This window comes from Agrilus planipennis, unplaced genomic scaffold (genome assembly GCF_000699045.2).
Source record: "Agrilus planipennis isolate EAB-ADULT unplaced genomic scaffold, Apla_2.0 scaffold2, whole genome shotgun sequence".
Lineage (NCBI taxonomy): Eukaryota > Metazoa > Arthropoda > Insecta > Coleoptera > Buprestidae > Agrilus > Agrilus planipennis.
The window spans coordinates 3409822-3432862 of NW_020442464.1; the positions used below are offsets into that span (position 1 = coordinate 3409822).

Genomic DNA, 23041 nt, shown 5'->3' on the forward strand with positions numbered 1-23041 from the left:
ATGCCCGCTTGTAATTTAACCGTTCCAAAAGATGAACGAGTTTTGTAATTAAATGAATGATTTCCCGAGCAAAATTTTCAGGGAAATAATGTTCCGTAATCTACGTTTCGCCTCGCCGAACTAACCGTNTATTTAAAAGAAAATACTACAGTTCAGTGAAATACTGAAATTGAAGTTGCGAAAATTGGGCCAATTTATATTCAGATCGTAATATAAAAGATAATAAGTAAATATGAGTTCTCACCGATATTTTCAACCCCTAAGGCATTGGCTTTCGATTCCTTGCTTTTATCGTCTCGGGTACAGACGTCTCCCGTATTTTTCCACCACTTGTCGTACAGAATCTGTATCACACCCTTTTCTTGTAATTCCAAGATAGCCAGTGAAATTTTATCTCTCCAGGGGCTGCCTTTCGGCGTGGCTATTCCATATCCTTTCGAGTCCAGCAATCCTCCGATTTGAGTCAAGTTACAATCCCTTTGCACCACGTAGTCTAACATTGTCGATTCCATTAAGAACGCGTAATTGCCTTTCAGAACCCTTTCGATACCCTCCTCGTAACTTTGAACGAAAACCGAAGGCTGTCTACTTTCCATAAATCTCCACATTTTCTGATACACCCCAATTTTCGAATCCTTCAACAAACATAAACACCTAGAGGGGGAACTATTATTATACTTATATATATATATTGATGGTCTTGCTCAAATATTTCTACTTTAGTTCTTGGTTTTGGTCTTACGTGTTGTCTTGGTATTACTCACTTAATCTAAAATAGTGTCGATAGTTCTAAGAGCTTTGAAAACTCGAGAACGTATCCTTCCTTCATTGCATAAATTGACCCTTTGGTGAACAAAATAATACAAGGTAATTGAAATGAAAGTTGTTTTTCTTTTTAATTTTTCCATAAGAAAAACAAAGAGAAAAATACATCACTAGACATTTTCATTAATATCTCGTGAACAAAAGAACTGATACAAACGAGGCCAAGACCACCAAAGAAAGCATAAAATTTCATGCATTTTTACGAAAAATTTAAAAATTTTAACGCTTACCTTTGAGAGAAAAAAATAAAACACAAAATTCTGTACCAGGCTACCTTGTACGTATAAACTTATAAAAGAAAATCACACAGTATAATAAAATTGAAACTTACCCCATTAGCGTGGGGTAGATCGGTCGCAGGAACGTAGGTAGCGGCAGGACTACAGCGCATGCACGCTCGCTTCAAAGCCGGTCTCTGCCTAGAACCGTGGCATCGCATCGCAAACCGCAGCTCTTCGGCCATCTCAGAACACATTGATTGTCTATCAGTTTGGGCATTTTTCTTACTGTTCCAACAAAATTCCAAAATTGCAACTACAATCGCTAAGGCAAGACCGCAAAGAAGGACAACGAATACACCACCTGAAACAAACATAAAAAATACATAAATACATTTAGAATTTAAAATAGAGGCAATGCGTTATAGGGAAGGTAGAGGTAATTCAGAATCTCATGGGTCTTGACCTCCTTCCGTTTTTAGATCTCATAAAAATAACGACCATTACTGTTACAGTTTATTTGCAGTTCCATTCCTGATTGTAGAGCCAGGCACTTGATTAACAGTCTTAACAATTTTTGTAACGTACAATACGTGCAGGCTTAGGAGATTTTGAACTAGCCATACATAGAAAATACCACAAATGGCGCGGTAAAAGTTGGTCTGTGTTCTGTCGGAGCTGTCTGCGACGCGCTGATGAGATCCAAAAAGATCGAAATCGCGATCCGCGTCTGGCAGTTTCGAAAGAATACAGACCACTTCGAATTATTTTATTAGCTATACACATGTAACATTTTGGGGTTTTTGTAATTGTTTTTGTTTGACACATAATTATCACTAAATCAGAAATTAGATACCTACAAATTAAAAGAATGCTAAATTAGTACGGGCCTCATTTCGATAATGAATGTATTGGTGCACTATTTTAATTTTTCACTGTTAATTACTTACGAATCGTAAGCAATGGTGCGATTTAAATTAATTTTTATTTGTATTTACTATTTCCGTTTACCAATAATAACCCGAACTAAACAATGGAAACATATTTCACATTAGTAGGTTTTATTTTTTTTCAAATGTGAATATTGTGTTTGAGTTTGTAAAGTAAATTAATTAATTTATTAAATAANTCTTGGTATTACTCACTTAATCTAAAATAGTGTCGATAGTTCTAAGAGCTTTGAAAACTCGAGAACGTATCCTTCCTTCATTGCATAAATTGACCCTTTGGTGAACAAAATAATACAAGGTAATTGAAAAAAGTAAGAGATATCAAAAAAACAATTAGTTTCTCTCTATATTTCAACTATGTGGTATTCAAATATAGGAACAAAGAACTCTTAATCCGAGGTCGTTTTAGTATAAAGACAGAGCAATTCCAATTTTGTTCATCACTATATTTATACTATAACCTTTAAAATTGAACTTATACACCCAACGCAAAGTAGCGATTTAGCAATTGATTTATTTTATAGTATCACAAACGTTACTAGTATTTGCATTAGATTAAAATCAATTCCAATTTCTGAAACTCAAATAAACTGAAATTTAACAGATTACTGAAAATATAGGTTAGTAATTCCAGTTAGCTAAGGCACATTTAGTCTATTTTACTCATTATTTTTATAGGAATGTAAAGCAACATAAGTAAAGGGATAGTAGAGAAATATTTAAGGGAAGTATTTAACTAATTAAGAAGTTTGTCTTATTCAGAACAATGCAAACTAATAAAACTAAAAAGACTAAAACTGAAAAAGGAATTAAACTGGATATACTGTAAGCCCTGCCTAAAAGATATTTCAATTATGTTGTTCAAATGAAATTCTAAGAATGTTAAAGACTTTGAATCGTACGTTCTTATATACTCTACTAAAAGAAATTAATGAAACTAACAATAAAAGAAGAAAAATATCGTGTAAATTCACTTGATACGTAATATTTCCCTTTTACCTTTTATTTGAAACGTACCTATTTGTTTTTTGTATATCAAAACTTGTGACAAAAATCCCTACGCCACGACGAAGCGTGTTTTGTTTCTAGTGATAAGCTAACAAGCCCTTAAATCTAGTTTCAATAAAAACGAGCAATTTTATTTAAGTGGCAGTTGTAAAAAAAGTATTTTACCTAACAAAATTTATACGTTGTCCTTTGATTAACACTGATTAACGAAATGCTTTCTTTAACAATGATACAGATTTGCTGATTATAACAGAAGAGAATATTGATTTATATTCGTCAATTTTATCGTTTTTTACAAAAAGGAAATCGAACCTGTTAAGTACTATTTATTTTAGTTTACCAGGAACAAAAAAAAATAATTAAAGATTTTGATTTCGATCAATCTTTATCGGTTTTTACAAAAAAAAGTTGAACCTTATTGTTATTTTGGTATGCGAGAAATCAAACAAAATCATTAAGGATTTTTGCTCATTCCCGAAAATCCTTAACGGCTTCTTGTATAAACGAATGACCTGAACGAAGGCCGGAATCGCTATCGAACAGCTGAAGTTTAACCCTTCAAATTTAATAATCAGCGAGTAGTAGTGGCATTAATTGGAATTTAAAGTAGTTCCGACCGAACTAGACTAATGGAATTGTGTTTAATGACAGCGGCATACCGACAATTGCTTCATGGAACGTTTTATTGCGCCACAGATAAATTCCTGATACTACGTCTATGTTTTGCAAGTCACAATTAATTAACGATAAAATATTAGATGAACCTGAACGTATATACATTTCGATTTAAATAGATCTCTAAAACGGTTACGAATCCTGAAAACTAATAATTTAATCATAAATGTAGTTGATAAAGTACATGTAATAAATAATATCCTTTAATTTTTATGTCAGTTTAAAAGCTGCGTAATCTTATCGACTCTAAAATATGTAAAATAAATCGCAACCACGAAAAAATTATCAAAAATTGCAATGCAACGTAAGGGGCCAAGCATTTTCTTTTATTACAGGTATCTAGTAAGTTTTGGATGATAATAATAATGTAATTGATATCAATTTTACAAATTGAATTTGTTTTCGAAGTGGATTGTATTCTGTCGAAACTGTTAGACGCGGATCTCGATTACGATCTTTTTGGATCTCATCAGCGCGTCGCAGACAGCTCCGACAGAACACAGACCAACTTTAACCTGCTGTCTTAACAGTGCGTTTTTACATGCTACATTTTAGGATTACGTATTAGGATACGTAAGTGGACCTTGTTGGAGCAAACGTAATCCTAAAATGTAGCATCGTACTACAGATGGCGTTTACCGCGCTATTTGTGGTATTTTTTAAAAGGCACTGTTAAGACAGCAGGTAAAAGTTGGTCTGTCTTCTGTCGGAGCTGTCTGCGACGCGCTGATGAGATCCAGAAAGATCGAAATCGCGATCCGCGTCTGACAGTTTCGACAGAATACATACCACTTCGAATGAACTTTTTTTGTTTTTTAAATTAGCAACAATTTGCCATTTTTGGTCTTGGTGTTTATCAAACCTTGCAGACTTAGTCTTCTGTCTAATTTTATTAATTGTTTTGAGTATTGAGACCTACAGTGATATTCTCACCCAACAAATTCTTATGATTAATTGCTTTGAAGAAAGAGTTTCCAATATTTACACTAAGAACGAGGCTCCTAATACACGTATGCCTGCATATTGTAGAACCAAAACAAAAACAAACAGGAAGATCGGGGAAAAAGTACATTAAAGTACAATTCTTAAGTTCTTAAAGGAATAAACTGAAAATCGCAGGGCGCAAGATCAGGACAGTAAGGAAGGTGTAGAATCGGTTCAAACTTCAAGTTTCGCGCTAGGTGTGTGAACGAAATTGCACGATTACACATCGAACAATGAGGTGAAGGCAACTATCAAATCCTGGATTCGAAACAAGTCTGAAGAATTTTCCAGTGACAAAATAAAACAAGTAATTATACATTGGATGAAATGCTTTACGCGTAACGGTGACTATGTTCAAACTTAAGAATTAAATTTCCTATTTGATTTTATTTGTGTTCTACAAGCATGTGTGCCTACATTAGTTTTCAGCCTAACCACATAATCTTATTATTTTAATTAAGGACTTACCCTGAAGAAAGTTTTGGTACTTCCCCCCTCTAAAGTCCCGTAGGATATTTCTGTTTGTTCAGCAAGATCCTGGGCGCTTTCTATAGGAGTAATCATTCGTTCGACCGTGAGGAAGGCAGCTAAATTGGCAGTGTACGACGATATAATGATCAGGGTGAAAAACCACCAAATTCCCCCCACAATTCTCGTGGATGTTGCCTACAAAAATACACGATCGATCTGAAAACGACACAACGACCTACAAGTGTTGCAAACTTTTAGCGATAAATTAGATAAGTAGTTAATATTAACATCAAAGTAGGTACAATACTTGTAGATAGTAGGTACTAGCTTACTTGGCATGTAGGGATGCTTAAAAATATTTAATATGAAAGCTAACAACAGCTAGATTTTAACTGGTAACCCGCACATTTACATAAATCAAATTTAGTCGATGGCCAAATTTAAATTATAATATACATTTTTTGAGGCGATGAGTTACATGGATATTAGAGTGATACTCAATTTGTATAAAGAGCAACATAGCAGTCATACAGCCCTGGGGCTGCAACGTAGAGAAGTAAATATTAGGAAGGGAGTCAGACAGGGATGCACACTGTCACCGCTACTTTTTAATCTATACATCGAAGACGCCATCAACATCATTAAAGACATAGATATACAGGGGCAAAAGATTAGTATAGATAGCATTAAATAAAATGGAAGCAGTTTTGACAAAATAGTATTGTATGAAAATAAATAAAAATAAAACAAAAATACTGGTATGCAAGGGAAGAAGAAGTAGGGAAAAGGCGAATATAAAGATAGAAGACGAAAAATTAGAAGAAGTGGGCGATTTTAGGTATCTAGGAAGTCAGATAAGTCAGGACGCAAGGAGTAGTAGGGATATAAAGCAGAGGATCGCGCAGGGTCGAGTCGCCTTCAATAAAAAAAGTTACTTCTATGCTTGCGAACGATTGATTTAGAAATTCGAAAAAGATTGTTAAGGTGTATGCCTGGAGCAGGGCACTGTACGGGTGCGAAACATTGACAGTGGGCGCAACAGAAAAGGTTAGAAGCGTTCGAAATGTGGTGTTACCGGTGAATGATAAGGATACCGTGGATAGAGAAGGTTAGAAATGAAGAGGTATTAAAAAGAATAGAACAAAGGACTCTATGGAAGCCAACAAGAAATAGGCGAGATAGGTTAGTAGGACACCTTCTTAGGCATGAAGGTCTAGTCACAGACACATTAGAGGCAGAAACGGGAGTTAGGAGGGGTAGAGGTAGATCTAGATTAGATTAGCGTTCGCAAATAGTTAAGGATGTGAGATGTTCTAGTTTTAGGCAAATGCGAAGATTAGTTCAGTATAGGAAAAAGTGGATGTGCGTGTCCAACCAGTCTTAGGACTGGCGACCTTATGATGATGGCCTTAATTTCTGTACAAAAATGATTATTATAAGTAATAATGTAAAGAATTAAATATACTATTTTAACAGGTAATTCTTCCAAAAAATCCAAAATCGTTAATTCAGTTAAATGTACCTTTTTGGTAAAACTTTTTACTTCCAAACGATTCATGAAATTCAAGAGTATTGGGGAAATTAAAACAGCAAATTGGGTTACAGGATATTCCAAAGGGAATACGATTCCACTTGAAAAAAGCAGTCAAACCATTACGGCGTATTATTTACAAATATATCTACAAATATTGTACCTTTGGGTTCAGGTCAGATCCTTGTTGCATCAGTGTACCTATGGCAAACCAAAAGCTATTCCCTAAACTAAAATCGTTTTGCAAAACGTCGGTATATCCTTCGTATGCTGGATAATAAGTACTCGAAACGATTGCAAAATCTTCTTCAACAATATCACTTCCCCTTCTGGAACTAGACTCGCTTCCAAAACCGGAAGAATGATACGAACAACAGTCTTCATCAAAGCAATCCGCTGCCAATAGTTTCCTTTCCATGCAATCGTCACACAACTCTAGCTCTTTCCATTCGGACGGAGAACACCGAGCCACGAACCAGATAGTCAAAGAGACCAGCACGTAAGCTACTATCATGTAAATCCAGATATCGATGGCGAGAGGGTTTAAAAATGAAAATAAATGGCTCGGAATCCGCTTCGGTACCTTTAAATAGGTTACAGAATTGGAAAATTGTTGGAGTTGACATTCAAAGCAGTCCAATGATCAAGTATAAAAATAAAATAATAGAGAACATATCAAATCTTTCCTTTCGTCTTAATTTCAGGCAATTTTTTCTACTTTATGCAACCATTACACCGACAAATAAATAAAACGAAGAATACACTCAAACTTTCTTTCTTTTTATAGAAATTATTACACTTTATGGCAACGAAAAGAAAAGTGTAGGATTTCATATTGAAACTATGGTAAATAATGTTACCTACATTGTCTGCAAATATTCATATTGGTACAAAGTTTGTACATCTAAATTATTTATTTAAAATTCCGAACTAATACCTAATACCTACTAAAAAGCGTAAGCAATAATAATCAAGGAAAGTCAAAAGAATCGGGAAGAATCACAAGAAGCGAGTAAGACAGGGTGGTGAAGCCGTTTGCCTATGATGGCTTCCTGCCATTTTGTATGTTTTGCCAATTATACATACTTATAAGAAGGTAGGGCATTACTATTGTGGTAATATTGAATTATTTATTAATTATAGTTAAATTTTTATTTGTGTTGTAAATAAATTGTTTTTATCTACTAGCTAATATGAAATTGTTCAATAAATTGTTAACTATTAAATTGTGGTGTCTGACGGCTCCACCATGAAATGTATTCTTGGAATCATTTTATCTAAAGGATAATTAATTGCGTCTGGTGTAACAGTGCAAGCGAAATAGCAACAAATAAATTTTAATACGAATAAAATTCGAAATTGATGCTGTGCAACACGTCATCAGAATTTTATTGTACTCATCGTTCGACGTGGGCATTAAACATAATGTACAATTTTAAGTACAACAAACAAATGTGTAAAACACATGTTTAACTGTCATATGATAAATTAGTACGAATTTCGTTCCAGATGAGCGTGATTTCAATTTATAACTGCTTTAAATATTTTTTATTCTAAAAACAAGAAGAAGAAATATTATAAAATCCTTTTTGCCATTTTTATACGACACTTTTGCTATGCATCAATAGTGTATTTATTTATTCAAGCTTTTTGTTTTGGTATTTTGATGAGCACGCAATATTTTTCATGTATCACAGGCACTTTTTGTTCGCGAATCTTCTTTTGTTTTCATTTATATTTTAGTCAATACGTATCTTGAATTATTCATTCAGTAATGGACAGACTACACTACTCTTCTCAAAAATATCCACGATATCTAAGCAGTGATTTGATTGATGGCAACATATTCGAATGTCAAACACGAAATTGATGATTTTTTGTATATGAATTTTTATCTGCCCGATGCTGGTTGGCTGATTTTTGTAGAAAATATATTCGTTTGTTCTGGTTATTTTCTTATAAATTTCTGATTGTGATAGATACATGGTGGGCCAAGACGTACCTACTCGTAACACGATGAAAATAAAAATAAGTTTGAATATTTTTGTTTAAACTTGCTTTGTATACAATAATTGCTAGAAGTGTGAGAGGAAATCCGTTACAAATCTTACAGTAATCATTCTTATAATTTAAATGTTAATTAGGGACCGTTTAAATAGCGGAATCAATAATAACAATCAATGGAAGCGAGAAGCGAATAAGACAGGGTGGTGAGTCGTTCAGCCGTTCTTACTCATCACGTGATGGTATCCTGTCTTTTAATGAGTTTTCCCATTAACAGCATCAGAGAAGACAGCGTGATAATGGAAGATATTTTCTATTGAACTTTGCACACATGGAGAAAGATTACCCTTAAGTACGTACGCGTACCTATACGCTATAACGGATTTTACAAAATACTTTTGTGTGAGAAATATCTCGTGGAATATGTCTATAATAAAAATTATCTATTCACTTTTATTTCCGCGATATCGCAAACGATAGGGATACAAGACGGCAGACAGAAGCGTTATCCATCATAAAACGGGAACGCTCTTGTTTTATTTTTGTTAGGACCATCGTTAAAAATTTATAGTGAAGAATTAATTTATTTTATCAAAAAATATTATTGTAGGATACAGGGCCCATTTCACGCAGTAATCGCATTTTGGTCGTTACTTTTATGGCCTAGGTATATAGATAGATAAACTGATGCAACATAAACATGCAGTAAAACTTTTGATTTTTAAGTGGCGGGATTTATCTAGTAGATGGTATAGGTACCTTGGGATTGAGACCCGATCCTTGTCGTAAAAACGTCCCGGTTATAAACCAGAAACTGTTTGAAACGGAAAATTGGTTTTCGACAATGTCCGAGTCCTGGTGACAGGGATGCGGATTATTCCACTCGTAGGGCGAAAATCGGGCCATCACGAACAGTGTGAAAGAAACTAACATGTAAGCGGCCAATACGTATAACCAAATCTCTATCGCCAAAGGATTCATGAAACTGAACAATCTCGTTGGTTGGCTTGTAGGAACCTAGAAACCCTTTTCTACAACTTCAACATTAAAGGCTGTGTCAACCCGAAAGCGGACTGTTCGCGCGTACCGCTACGCACTTTGTATAACGTAAGATTGCATCATTCTAATCATTAGAGATGGTATGATTGACAAGACGAAGAATTAATTAAATTCTTCTTGAGATATTCATAGAGATTAGAAAAAATGGTCTTCAACTAAATTCAATACACAGTGTAATCAATAAAAGTAACATAACTCTCCCTTTTTTCATTTATTTCGTTCAGACTTTCCTTTTTTGTAATGTTTCGTTTGCTAGACTCAAAGCGAACAGAAGAAGCAATTCTTCTTCGTCAAAGAAACTGCTGGACATGTTCCATTGAAAACATGAAAAGAAACTACGAATTCAAGAAAGAGTGAATTGAATCACATAAACACTCTATTTGATGGCGACTGTTTTCATATTAGCTTGACCCGACTTGCCAGCATTCTGTGTGATTACACTAATCCGCAACGGACTGGGGTCGCTGAGCTCGTGCTGACAATCCGCCTCCCTTTTGACATAGCCTTAAATGAACATAAAACGTCTTGATAGACATTCTCAAACGGTTCCCAAAATAAACCTTTAAAAACGCAAATGATGATAGACGTATATATACAGTTAGATAATATACTGTGTTCAGATTTCAATTTTGTAAATATGTATTTAGAACGGTTTACCGAATTATCGAAAATTTGGATTATTTTACGTTAATGGGTATTTTTCATACCTAATACTAGTATTTTATAATCCCTAGCATAGTATTCTTTTCCTCTGTTTTCTTTGAAATTTTAGTACTTACCTATTTTATGTAGTTAAGGATTCTGAAGAAAATATATTAAAATTGTTTTCTTTCATATGGGTGAAGGGGATGAATTATTACCCATCATAACCTAACATTTTCTCTTTGGTGCACAGAAATCCTTTTCCTCCATAACCTAAACCAGTGCTCCAAGGTTTAAGAAGAAAATGCTAGATTATGGTAGGTATAAGTTCTCCAGAAAGAAAGCGCTTTTGTTAAATTACGTTAGGTTAGGCTATCACATCATCTTTTTTCTTGAAGCTGGAAAACTTTGTGAAAAAATGGGTTCCGCACCCAACACATGCATATCTATATAATCAATTAGATCAGTGTTTCTTAAACTTTTTGGTTAAAATTAATAACTTATATTTAGTACATCTTACAACAAAACATTGCAAATGTTTTGATGGACCTATAATCAATTCCCCAATTATTTTTCGCGACCACATTTTGAGAATCATTGGATTAAACGGACCATTTTGGAATTGTATTAGATAGACTCGTATTTCATAGAAATTTCCTAAAATATGCGTATGTTTTCTATAACTTATGCAAAAACGTCCCCTACAATACCATATGCAGTGAGTGTAAGGGGGTTGTGAAATTTAAATTTATTACGTAGGCTTTGGAGCGGCGAATGGGGCGATACGAATCGAAGTTCAAAGCCACAAGGACATGCCAGCAAGATTAAAGACCTAGATAATTTATCACTGAAATTTGGAAAACTCACCTTGAACAGGATTCCGATGCCTAAGTTCATGAAGGGCTTCGTAAAGTCAATGACGCTTTCTCTTGCGTAATTTATTGTCATAGAAGCAACTGCTAAATCCGCTCGCTGTTAAATGGGAAAAAAATATATAAAGAAAATATTTTCCTTAAACTGAAATTGCTAAATTCTTTCTTAAAATTAAAAATTAATAATCTTCTTTAAAAAATATCTGCTTAAGTTAGAAGTTATGAGTATGCTTATATCTCGACTTAATCAACGTTAATGAATGTGTTTCGGCGAAGTAAAGTAAAAATATTTATTAATATGTTCACAAGGCCTTTGTCAAATGATTAAATGTTTACAGTTACCCCCGCATATGTCAATAGATGGCGAATATAACTACTGTTCCTAAGTTGCCTTTATATCAACTTGATTTTACGGCGCATCGTCGGCTTGTGAATAAATAAATGACCACTTCTGTAGTTTAGATAAAACAGAGGACATTGAAAATACCACAAATGGCGCAGTAAACGCCATCTGTAGCACGATTCTACGTTTTAGGATTACGTATGTTCCAAACAGATGGCGTTTACTGCGCCATTTGTGGTATTTTTTAAAACGCACTGTTAAGGCAGCAGGTAAAAGTTGGTCAGTGTTCTGTCGGAGCTGCCTGCGTCGCGCTGATGAGATACAAAAAGATCGAAATCGCGATCCGCGTCTGGCAGTTTATGGTATTTAGTGGTAAAGGACCTCATTTTCCATTTTATTATGTGTCTACGTTTGTAAAAGCAATGGAATGGTTTCAAGTTGCAACATGTTTACCTTTTCCATCAATTCCCGGACAATTCCATTCCATTGTTTCGTTTCAGGATCATAAACGCCGTACATGTGATCGGGAACTAACTGAATCGTGTATTGGAAACCAACTTGAGTGGCGATCCATTTCAGTAAGTCGATGCAAAAGCCTTCGTATTTCGCATTATCGGTTAAGTTCTGACCCTCTTTTACCATGACATAAGGACGTTCCTTAAATAAAGAAAAATAACAAGCGTAAAACCAGAAGGACTCTTTAGGATTGGTAGAACACTTTTTTAAAACAATTATGGTGACAGAAATATGCAGAAATTTTGAAAAAACGTCACCTTATATGTATTTGTTATTAATAATATGGATTTGTATATTCTATCGTTTAAGTAGTTTTGGGTGCTGTAATATGAAGGAAGTTAGTTTTTGTTAGGTTAGGTCAGGTTAGGTTATACAATTGGTTAAAATATGATTGTATATGAAATTGAACATTTACACACTGATTCCCGAAACCCCTTAAATACTAATCAGTGATGCGTGATAGGGGAAGAATTAATTTTTGAAGCAAATTTACAATAAGGGAAAAGTTATTAGTATTATACTTTCTGTTATAGATTTAATTTAGAAGCCTGAATTTTGAACATTGATAATTTTAAAGTCGTAAGTAACTTAATTTCCGACAAATGATTTCTTTTTATGTTAACAGTTGTGGTAATTTTTTGAATCTTTGTTCGTTATTTTAAAATTTCCTTATTCATCAACAGCCACACAAGTAAAAAAGAAACTAGGATTTGAATTTCTAATACTTCTTTTATCATATTGTAACTTCGAGTGTGAACGTTGCAGTGCCCTCGAAATGTAATATATATACCAGGTATCCTTGAGATACCTAGCAACCACGCTTCCTATCAACTCCAAAGAGATAATTAGTCAGTAAATCCTCCTCCATAAGGAGAAGAATCCTTTCAGTTCGCATTAGAGCGACTAGAGCTTTTTAACAGAGACATACTCGAAAAAAGCTCTGCAGCTAGGCATTAAGTAGCAGGTGCTACTGTTTCCAGAGCGAAGTGATTTTTAAAGAACGACTACAGCAATATATGTGAGGTAAGGAGAAAAATCCGAAATAATTTATATTATAATACTGTTATTGTTATAAAGTAACAGTCAATAAAGCATTCGCTTTCGATTAGGCTATTGCTCCTATCTCTAGTCTTCTTGCACAGAAAATTAAAAAGAAAAGATAAGTACGCATTAAATTAGCCATTTATAAAGATACTTAATGATTGTAGGGCAGATATGAGGGTTTTATTTTGGACTGTAGATGCTATAATGCGTTGAAAATGATACGACGAGTCGGTTTGTCAATAAAAGTAGTCCATTTTTCACATTAATATTCACACCATTCGTTCCTTTAATAACTTTGCTGTAAATGGAACATAACAGCAACAAAGTAACAACTGAAACACGTTAATTAAATGCAATTGTTCCACTAGCCAAGCCCAAAGTTCTCTGTGTGAATACAATGGTATAAAAGTACCTTTGGTCTCAAAATTAGATACATCAGCCTTATTTTGCGATATCGTTTTTGTTTTAACAAATTTGAAGATCTATTAATTCAGTGAATTTTCAATGAATGGAAAATATTTCCTTTATGAAGTATTTTTTCGGTAGGTATTGTAGGAAAAATAACAAATGATATATTATTTTTAACGAAAATCTATGACATGAAATATTTAATTTACTAGCTTTTCCTAGCAATAGATAAATTGATCTCTGCGTAAAGTTTTTATAGTTCAGTTGATATTTTAACAAAATACACATGTTGGACTACAGGTTTTCGTTAAAAACCGTTTCAAAAAATTAAACCCATATTAACATCCTTTTAAAATAAACAAACCTTACAAAATTCACATAGTTTCTAACGCAAATGAATCAATTTATCAAAACAGGTGTTTTAAAAAATTATTACTAGGTAAAACGTTGACGTGCACAAACGAGTAGATATAGACATTGTATTGATTGAAAAAATTGAGATACATTATGAATATATGCTTGAGTGAAACCTTCAAAAGCAATAAAAAAGTAAAATTCATAGTACATTAAAGAAATATAACAAGCGCTCTTTCTGCTGTGTTGCTATCTGCACGTGCACGAAAAGAAGCATTCGCTTAAAACCTACGATATTTTGGAAAATTTATTCTGCCATAGATAAGATATAAAAAGCATTAAGTCGGGCAATAAAAGAAGCTACTTTTCGTTGCTTAAATCTCTCATGCAGTAAATGCCGGTGTTATCGATCATATACACGACTCAAGAAAGCATAAGCACTTAAGCACCACATCAATTGAGGCCGCACGTTTCTAATAGTAACAACCATGAAACTTTTTGGTTTAATATGAAATATTCTCAATTTTTACCCACTACACACTTTCTCAAATTAATGAGGAAAAATTTTGTTGCTGTTCTCACATCCCCGCCGGGAATCGAACCCGGGCTCTTTGGCTTTACGCGCCTATGCTCTGACCACTAAGCTACGAGAGATGACAACAATTTGAGGAAGTGTGTAGTCGGTAAAAATTGAGAATATTTCATATTAAAACTAACTCACTTCGGGAAGATTTCTACATTGTATGTATATTTGAACTTTTTGTTTTAATTCAAGATTATTTCCCTTAAACTCCAGTTTCTCGGTTACAAATACTGAATAAATATCATACATAAGAATCGTCTATTATCAGTACCTTTACCTAATTCAAACTAATTTAATGCGAATTAGATAAATAATGAAAAGCGTTGAAAACACTTGATAATACATTGTGCTTTCTCAGTTTTTGTTGTAACTTCAAACTTCATCAGTACCACAGTAAGCAGCAAATATAATTAGAGGACGATATACTGCCAATACTTTGATGGTATCGTCAATAATAAAATTTGGTATACGCAAATGCCAAATTGGACAAAATTGTGATGAGATAACAATTCATTATTGTTCAATATTAATTGTACTAATTTGAATAACAACCCCTACCCACGAAGTATGAATATAAATAGGTACAGATCAGTTAATTTTGTATAATCATTACCTGATGATAACACACTGTGTGGCGAAACGATATTGTCGTGACTGCAATATATAATTTCGTAAAAATTTAGCAAAATATATAAAAACAATATAGACGAAACTGCTTAACTAATAGAAAACCTGATATACAATTTTGCAACATTAAAACAGCACTTTTAGAATGCATATTGCAAAAGAACAAACGCAAGTATAATTAATTAAAGAATTCTGATAAGTATAAATAAGTTGTAGATCGATCGCTATTATTAGAACCAATTAAATAATTTTGACCTTATTTGCCTTATCAGTCTTGATAAATTCCCCCAGCCAGCGAGTTTCCTTTTAATAGTATTTCGGTATGGAGAGTAATTGATTTCGGATAAATGGGACGAAGTTCGTATCTAAGGCATTCCAAATAATGGAAGTCACAAACCAATGAAGGTAAAACGTTTTGGAAAGCGAGACTGCCACTCAGCTATTACTATTTGGTCCGAGTTCGTGCCCTCNCGGGATTATGGATTGCATGGTTAGAATTAATAGAGCAACAATGGAATCAATGTATTTCAAATATGCAATAAATTTATGAAAATGCGATAAATATCATGTCATTCTAAACCGCCTATAAGAAACGCTTATTCTATCCAAGTGTCAAACGAATTTGTTTCCAGTCTTGAAAGAGACAACTTATTTTTTCGATTTAATAAGAGCTTAATTTGGAAATCTTAATTACTTTAAAACCCAATTTTCTCATTAATGTTAAAAAATATACAAAAATACAAGAAGACTTACAGAAAGGAATACTTACAAAGCTGGTGAACATGTAGTGATATCTGTAGTCGTTCATTTGGAGCTGTAAAATCTGAAAAAGGAAACAATATATCATGCGGTTGAATCCTTTTGTTAAAAATGCTGAAAAGTTTCTAGGTCTTCCTAGGAATGCAAACCCGTGTTCTGAAAATGTAAAGTGAAGATAGCTGTATGTGCGTATTAAAAAGGTATGAAAGTGTATGAGGATAATTTACAGTTGGGAGAACAAAAAGATACGTATACGTATACATGTGACGTGTAAAACACAGAAACTTTAATTAGATATATGTAGGTATGAATATGATAAACTACCGTAGATCTCGAAAGCCAGTAGCCAAGTAGTAAGTCATTATTCAGTGTATTTTAANTTGTTGCTGTTCTCACATCCCCGCCGGGAATCGAACCCGGGCTCTTTGACTTTACGCGCCTATGCTCTGACCACTAAGCTACGAGAGATGACAACAATTTGAGGAAGTGTGTAGTCGGTAAAAATTGAGAATATTTCATATTAAAACTAACTCACTTCGGGAAGATTTCTACATTGTATGTATATTTGAACTTTTTGTTTTAATTCAAGATTATTTCCCTAACTAATTTAATGCGAATTAGATAAATAATGAAAAGCGTTGAAAACACTTGATAATACATTGTGCTTTCTCAGTTTGTTGTAACTTCAAACTTCATCAGTACCACAGTAAGCAGCAAATATTATTAGAGGACGATACACTGCCAATACTTTAATGGTATCGTCAATAATAAAATTTAGTATACGTAAATGCCAAATTGGACAAAATTGTGATGAGATAACAATTCATTATTGTTCAATATTTGCAAGATTAAAACAGCACTTTTAGAATGCATATTGCAAAAGAACAAACGCAAGTATAATTAATTAAAGAATTCTGATAAGTATAAATAAGTTGTAGATCGATCGCTATTATTAGAACCAATTAAATAATTTTGACCTTATTTGCCTTATCAGTCTTGATAAATTCCCCCAGCCAGCGAGTTTCCTTTTAATAGTATTTCGGTATGGAGAGTAATTGATTTCGGATAAATGGGACGAAGTTCGTATCTAAGGCATTCCAAATAATGGAAGTCACAAACCAATGAAGGTAAAACGTTTTGGAAAGCGAGACTGCCACTCAGCTATTACTATTTGGTCCGAGTTCGTGCCCTCTACGTAATATTACCCGCAAGAGTTCTGCGTAACTTTCAAAACAGACCCGCTGCACTTGTTGCTCAATAAAGCGCTGTGCAAAAGTTAACTTATTCGAATAAGTTGCGGGAAACTTTCAGTTAATTAAATTGCCGGCAAATGGAGCTGCCTAACCGCGGGGATTATGAATAAATTGCTCTCTTATTAATAAATTAGTCGCAGAAACTGCAGAATACATGCATCACTAAATGATCCAACCATACTTGCGTTAATTTAATAGTTTTGGTAGATAAAAAATGTGGTGTTTTAAACGAATTTCCCAAAATGATTAATATTTCCGAGAACGTTGAAATATAATGATAAATTGTTTAATACAAAAAAATCGTTTGTCTGTAAAGTCGGTTTACTGACGATAGTTGAACGTGACAACGTCATAAGAAAATAGTGATGGATTGGTTTCATTTTTCAAAAGAAAGTTTTAATTTTATTCGTTTGATAGATATTTTGTATGGATATAGAGAAGGAGGTAAATGGAAATGTATTCAACGCTGCCGAACGCGGAGGCCGATTGTGCCTCTTTGTCGCTCGTTCCGCGCTCTCCCTTGCACTTCAAGCCTTAAATGGAACGCCTCAGAGCTAGGTAATGCCGCATGAGTCATGTTTTTTCGTGCGTGCAGCCGGCTCCATCGAACTATAAGACGTTGTCACGTCAAAAAACATTCGGGGTAAATAACTATCAATATCGGATAGTGATTTTACCGGGTACCAGAAACCGGGTATCCTACAAAATAACGGTGCCGCTTTATTACGTGGCGATGTCCACGGCTACAAAAAACTCGCTTACATACAAAATGCATGGACAACGTTTTGTAACGGCCGCTCTATTGGATAATGCCTAGTTCCCCCCCATATACCTGTTTTTAATTAGGGTTAAAATTTTCGATATGTCGAATTCCCTCCTAATTATACATCAATTGCCTCCAAACGGCGGCGGATGACCTTGAGTGCTAATTGCTACTATAAAGTCATAAAGAGTAGCTTAAATAATACAGCCTCACATCACATATTAATCTTAATATTATTCATATATTATAGACACCACAATACTTTTCAATGTGAAATTTATGTTACAATATGTTTCATCTAAGTTTAAAAAATTGTCAACAAGACAAACTAAAACTAATGAAATTTTTCTAGATGATAGAAAAGCTAGACGCACACGAATTTCGAAACATTGAATTTGTTAAGGTAGTGGGAAACCATTTTAAAATTAAATAAATAATCATTTCATAACTGATGTGTGTTTTCTTTCTGAAATTATTTTATCTTTAACTAGTGACCCGCCCCAGCTTCGCACGGGTGCAAAGCTGATACTAAATATATTTTTGTTTTGTTTAAATTATTATCGAAAAGGGGAAATATTCAAAAGATACCCCCTGAACATACTAAATATACTACAGAATGTCTTTATATACATCATTCAGAGCTTTTTGTCATTAGACAATACAAACCGCCCCTCCGGCCGGTACCGCCGCAACCGCTATGTCCCTGCATTTTAAATCTGTAATATCTTCGAAAATATTCATTTAAATTACATGTTGTAAAGGGCCATGTAGATCTATATTAACTGCACAATGTATTTAAGGTCCTTAATTGGATAAGAATTAATGCTGTATTGCCTACAATCGCTTCGTAAATAAGTCATTATTTCTCATAAAAAGTAAAGGATAAAAAATGGTTATTGCGGGTTATCCTTAAAAGATAGACATATACCATCCCGGACCTTTGTAGACCCTTTTAAGATGTACAATATTGTAGTACATTATTTTGATCTATCTCGTAGGGTTCAGCCAGCGTTTGCAATGTAAGCGCAAAAAATGTGTTTATTTACGACATCACATTAGAAACCTCTAAAATTATCAGTGTTTCCCTACTATATTATGCATGTATTATACATATAAACCTTTCTCTTGAATCACTCTTTCTTTTAAAAAAACCGCATCAAAATCCGTTGCGTAGTTTTAAAGATTTAAGCATACATAGGGACAGACAGCAGGAAAGCGACTTTGTTTTACACNGCATCACCGGCTCTATTATTACAGCCCCATATTCTTTAGAAACCACAGCTTTAGAGATGTGCAATGTTTTAGTTTTCGGACCGACGACGACCCTATTATGGTGATGAAGTGACGCTTGACTTTTCTGCGATAAAATTTTTAAAAGCGCTTTACGAGATTCAGCTAGAAATGTGTTTATTTCTTATCCCATATAAAATATTATTTTGAAATAGATTTTCTTGAATAATAAAGGAGTTGACTGCTATGCTTTTTATGAGAATCACAATTCTCACTTAGCTATGGCATTTGGCTTAATCTACGTTGCGATAAGGTTGTGCAAGATCAACAGTTCTTTTTTTTTCTGTAAGCGAATTTCTGCGAAGCGCCGCGCCGCGACGGTGAGACGTCGGAGGAAGTATAAATTTGCATTTTAAAAGAGGAAAAGACGTAAATTCATACCTCTCTGGTCATGACGACTAGCGTTATGTTGGGCGCCTGCTTCTCATAGAACGCGTTCGGGTCGGTGATGTTAATGCCCTTGGCGAGCGTCCAATGCCCAACTTTACGGACTTCCTCCTTCTTTAATTTCAACAGATCCAGCTTGAAATTGAAGCGTCTGCCCTCGTTGAATTGTAGGTTTCCAGTTAATCCAGAGATGCCTGACTGAAACAAAGAAATAGCTTAACAATGCCAACCGTTTCAACTTAAGCACTTAGTACTAAAGTTAACCAGAACAATACACGATGAAGAAACAAAAATTCAGTTTGGAGAGGAAACTTCTATGTATGGATGTTAACAATTCTTTGTTTTCTACATAGAAGATCACCGCAGAATCATACTGATGTCAGATATCTTCCACACAAAGTTATTTTTATTCGTTACAATTCAATAAAATTGACAATAGGGCACTTTTGACCAGCTTTCACTTGGAAGTAAAGGTTCATCATTCCAGTTTTTAAGTGTTTCTTGTTCTTTTGATGTACAGCATACATACAAGGTCTGTTCAAAAAGTATAGCGAATTTTGTGTTTTTTCAAAAATTATTCATTTACCTAACTTGACGCGCTTTTTGGTCAGGGCTAGTACGGTACCTTCCACTGGGATGATTGAGTTTTGGTTCCACGTCATAACCATAAACCCACGATTTGTTACCAGTGATGACCCTCTGGAGCAAATATGGGTAGTCGCGGACAGAGTCCAACAGCTCCTTAGCAATAGTAACGCAATACTGTTTTTGTTTGAAATTGAGCAATTCTGGTACAAATTTCGCGGCGCCCCGTTCTTATGCCCAAACCATTAGTAAAAATCGAGGGGCAGGAGCCAATCGATATGTTTAGATCCTCAACAAGTTTTGTAACANCGGTATCGACTATTATTTTGTAGATTTCCCGCTGTCGCACTTCGTTAAGGATGTGACGGTAGGACGAAGGCTCCGCCTGACGAATATAGATTTCTGCTTGTTGCGAACTTGGCGCTTTTACCAAATCTTGCAGCTTGAATAAACCTGGAAAGAAAAACACTTTCACAGAATGTAAGCGGAGATTTGGAAAGTCCTTAACAGTGTCATTCTAAAATTCAGTCTTTTACATCTCTTACATTTATAAAAATTCAACGTAAATCTCATCCGTTTATTGTGCTGAATAGATTTTGATGGGAGTCAGTGGTGCGCACACGTCAGCTAATGGCGTTAAAATTCTCCCTTAAGAGACTTTCAAATAAATAGAATCCGTACAAATGTAGTTTCATTTCCTCAAAATCTATGTTACTTCACAGTATTGAATAGGTAATAAACTGTAACGTTTAAAATATTTGCTAAAAAGACTGTAAAGGAAGACGACTCTGTACGGGCGCAAAACGTGCACGGTGAACGCGGTGAAAGGTTCGAAACGTTCGAAACCTTCGAAATGTGATGTTACAGACGAGGGATACCGTGGATAGAATATAGGTTAGAAATGAGGAGGTATTAGAGTGAGTAGGAGAACAAAAGAAGAAATTAAATAAGATGAAACATTTTGATCTACAATAGTATCACCATTACCATAAGGCCGTCAGTCCTAAGATTGGTTAGAAATCATACAAAATCATACAAAATCATACTAATAAATTTTCGCTTTATCTTTTCACAATTAAATAAATTATTGTTTACAAAGCTTAAGTTTTAACTAATCATCTATGGGGACAAAAAAACCGCTTTTCTTTGAAGGGTGTTCTAACTTACTACTGAGACAGACGAAGGTCGCATACGAGAAAAACAAGACATAATATAGAAAATAATAGACGGCATAAAGGAGATGAGAAACTTAAAATTCTAGACCACTTTTGTCTGATTTCCGTTCTGTGCTGATACCGGAAAAAAGTGAAGCTACATTTCCGTGAAATATTCCGGAGTACAATTTAAATGTGGAAAGGGAGATAAAAGGAAAGCTACATCTTAATATACATTGACTTGTTTTCCCCCAAACACGCAATATCAAAACATGATTCTGTTTTTGCTTGCTTACGTGGATTGCTTGATTGTCAATTCTAATAACGAAATTTTCGCTTCAAGTTAGATAGATTGCCATCCTTCCTTCCGTAAAATTTATTTAAAATTTCTTGGGAAAAAAGAACTTACATCAAACGTAACTTGGAATCGAAATAAATTACTTTTCTGTACGCGTCTGAACAAACATGTAGTCACCGATTTTAACATTCTTTTCTGGTTGAAGAATTGCAATTTAAATTATACTTCGGTATTCGTAATTTGTGTTTAAATGTTCGTTTTTTACGACTGAACGATTAAATTATACCTCTGGTTCTTCCTAAAGGATTCGTCCTAAATCCCTATCCAGTATTGAGTAATAATAGTTTTTAAAATAAAATGTCAAACTAAATTTTAAATTTACCTACTAATTCAGAAAACAGATAATTCATTTGCATTTTTAATTACAACAGACTATTTTTATTTAAAATTGAATTTGAAACATTAATAAAGTACTTGGCCCGTACTTTTTCACTTGAAGAATACAACTTTGTAGGCATCTCATCAATTTTTGCTCCTTTTTTGAATTTGAAAAGGTTTCTGACGATACTTATTTGAATTCGAGATTGGAAATAAATCTTCAAGAAGTTTGGAAACAATAATAAATAATAAAGTGCATATTCATACCAGTGAATCAATGTAATTGTAAAGAGAAAGCCCATCATTCCAGGGTTCTTCAGTGTCACAAGAGAGGTTTACAGGTTTCAATGTGTAGCGAGAATTCATTGCGGCCAAACCATGTGCAAATACGTAAACTGCGTCGAATAGTAAAGCAGGTTCTGCCTGAAAAAACAAGAGGAAATATACAAATTTTTCCATTTAGGAAACAATTTTTCCGTTATTAGAGTTACGGATATGTTATCATCTATCATCACCATAAGGTCGTTAGCCCTAACACTGGTTGGACACGTACCTCCACTATTTCCTATCCTGAGCTAATCTTCACATTTCCCTAAAACTAGAACAACCCACATCCTTAACTATTTGTGAACAGTAATCTAATCTAGGTCTACCTCTACCCCTCCCAACACCGGTTTCTGCCTCTAATATATCTCTGACTAGACCTTCATGCCTGAGAAGGTGTCCTACCGACCTATCTCGCCTATTTCTTATTGACCTCCATAGAGTCCTTTGTTCTGCTGTTTTTTCTAAAACCTCTTCATTTCTAACCTTCTCTATCCACGGTATCCTCATCAATCGTCTGTAACACCACATTTCGAACGCTTCTAACCTTTTCTTTTCCGCTGCTCTCACTGTCCATGTTTCGCACCCGCACAGTGTCGAACTCCAGACATACACGTTTAACAACCTTCTTCGAATTTCTAAATTAACCGTTCGCTAGCATAGAAGTGGCTTCTTTTTATTGAAGGCGACTCGACCCTGCGCTATCCTCTGCTTTACAAGCCTTGCACTATTTTTG

General features: G+C 34.4%; 1 protein-coding gene across 1 annotated transcript in view; it reads right to left on the reverse strand.

Annotated features, from left to right (window-relative positions):
- Positions 1 to 200: 200 nt before the first annotated feature.
- LOC108738638 (glutamate receptor ionotropic, kainate 1-like) overlaps positions 201 to 23041 on the reverse strand; it is an 81757-nt gene continuing 58916 nt past the window's right edge. The window contains exons 7-12 of the mRNA XM_025981000.1: positions 12036 to 12239; positions 11235 to 11339; positions 9426 to 9683; positions 6826 to 7245; positions 5129 to 5326; positions 201 to 635 (exon numbers count right to left, since the gene is read on the reverse strand). Coding sequence (XP_025836785.1) covers positions 201 to 635; positions 5129 to 5326; positions 6826 to 7245; positions 9426 to 9683; positions 11235 to 11339; positions 12036 to 12239 — 1620 coding nt within the window. The remainder of the gene's footprint in view (positions 636 to 5128; positions 5327 to 6825; positions 7246 to 9425; positions 9684 to 11234; positions 11340 to 12035; positions 12240 to 23041) is intronic.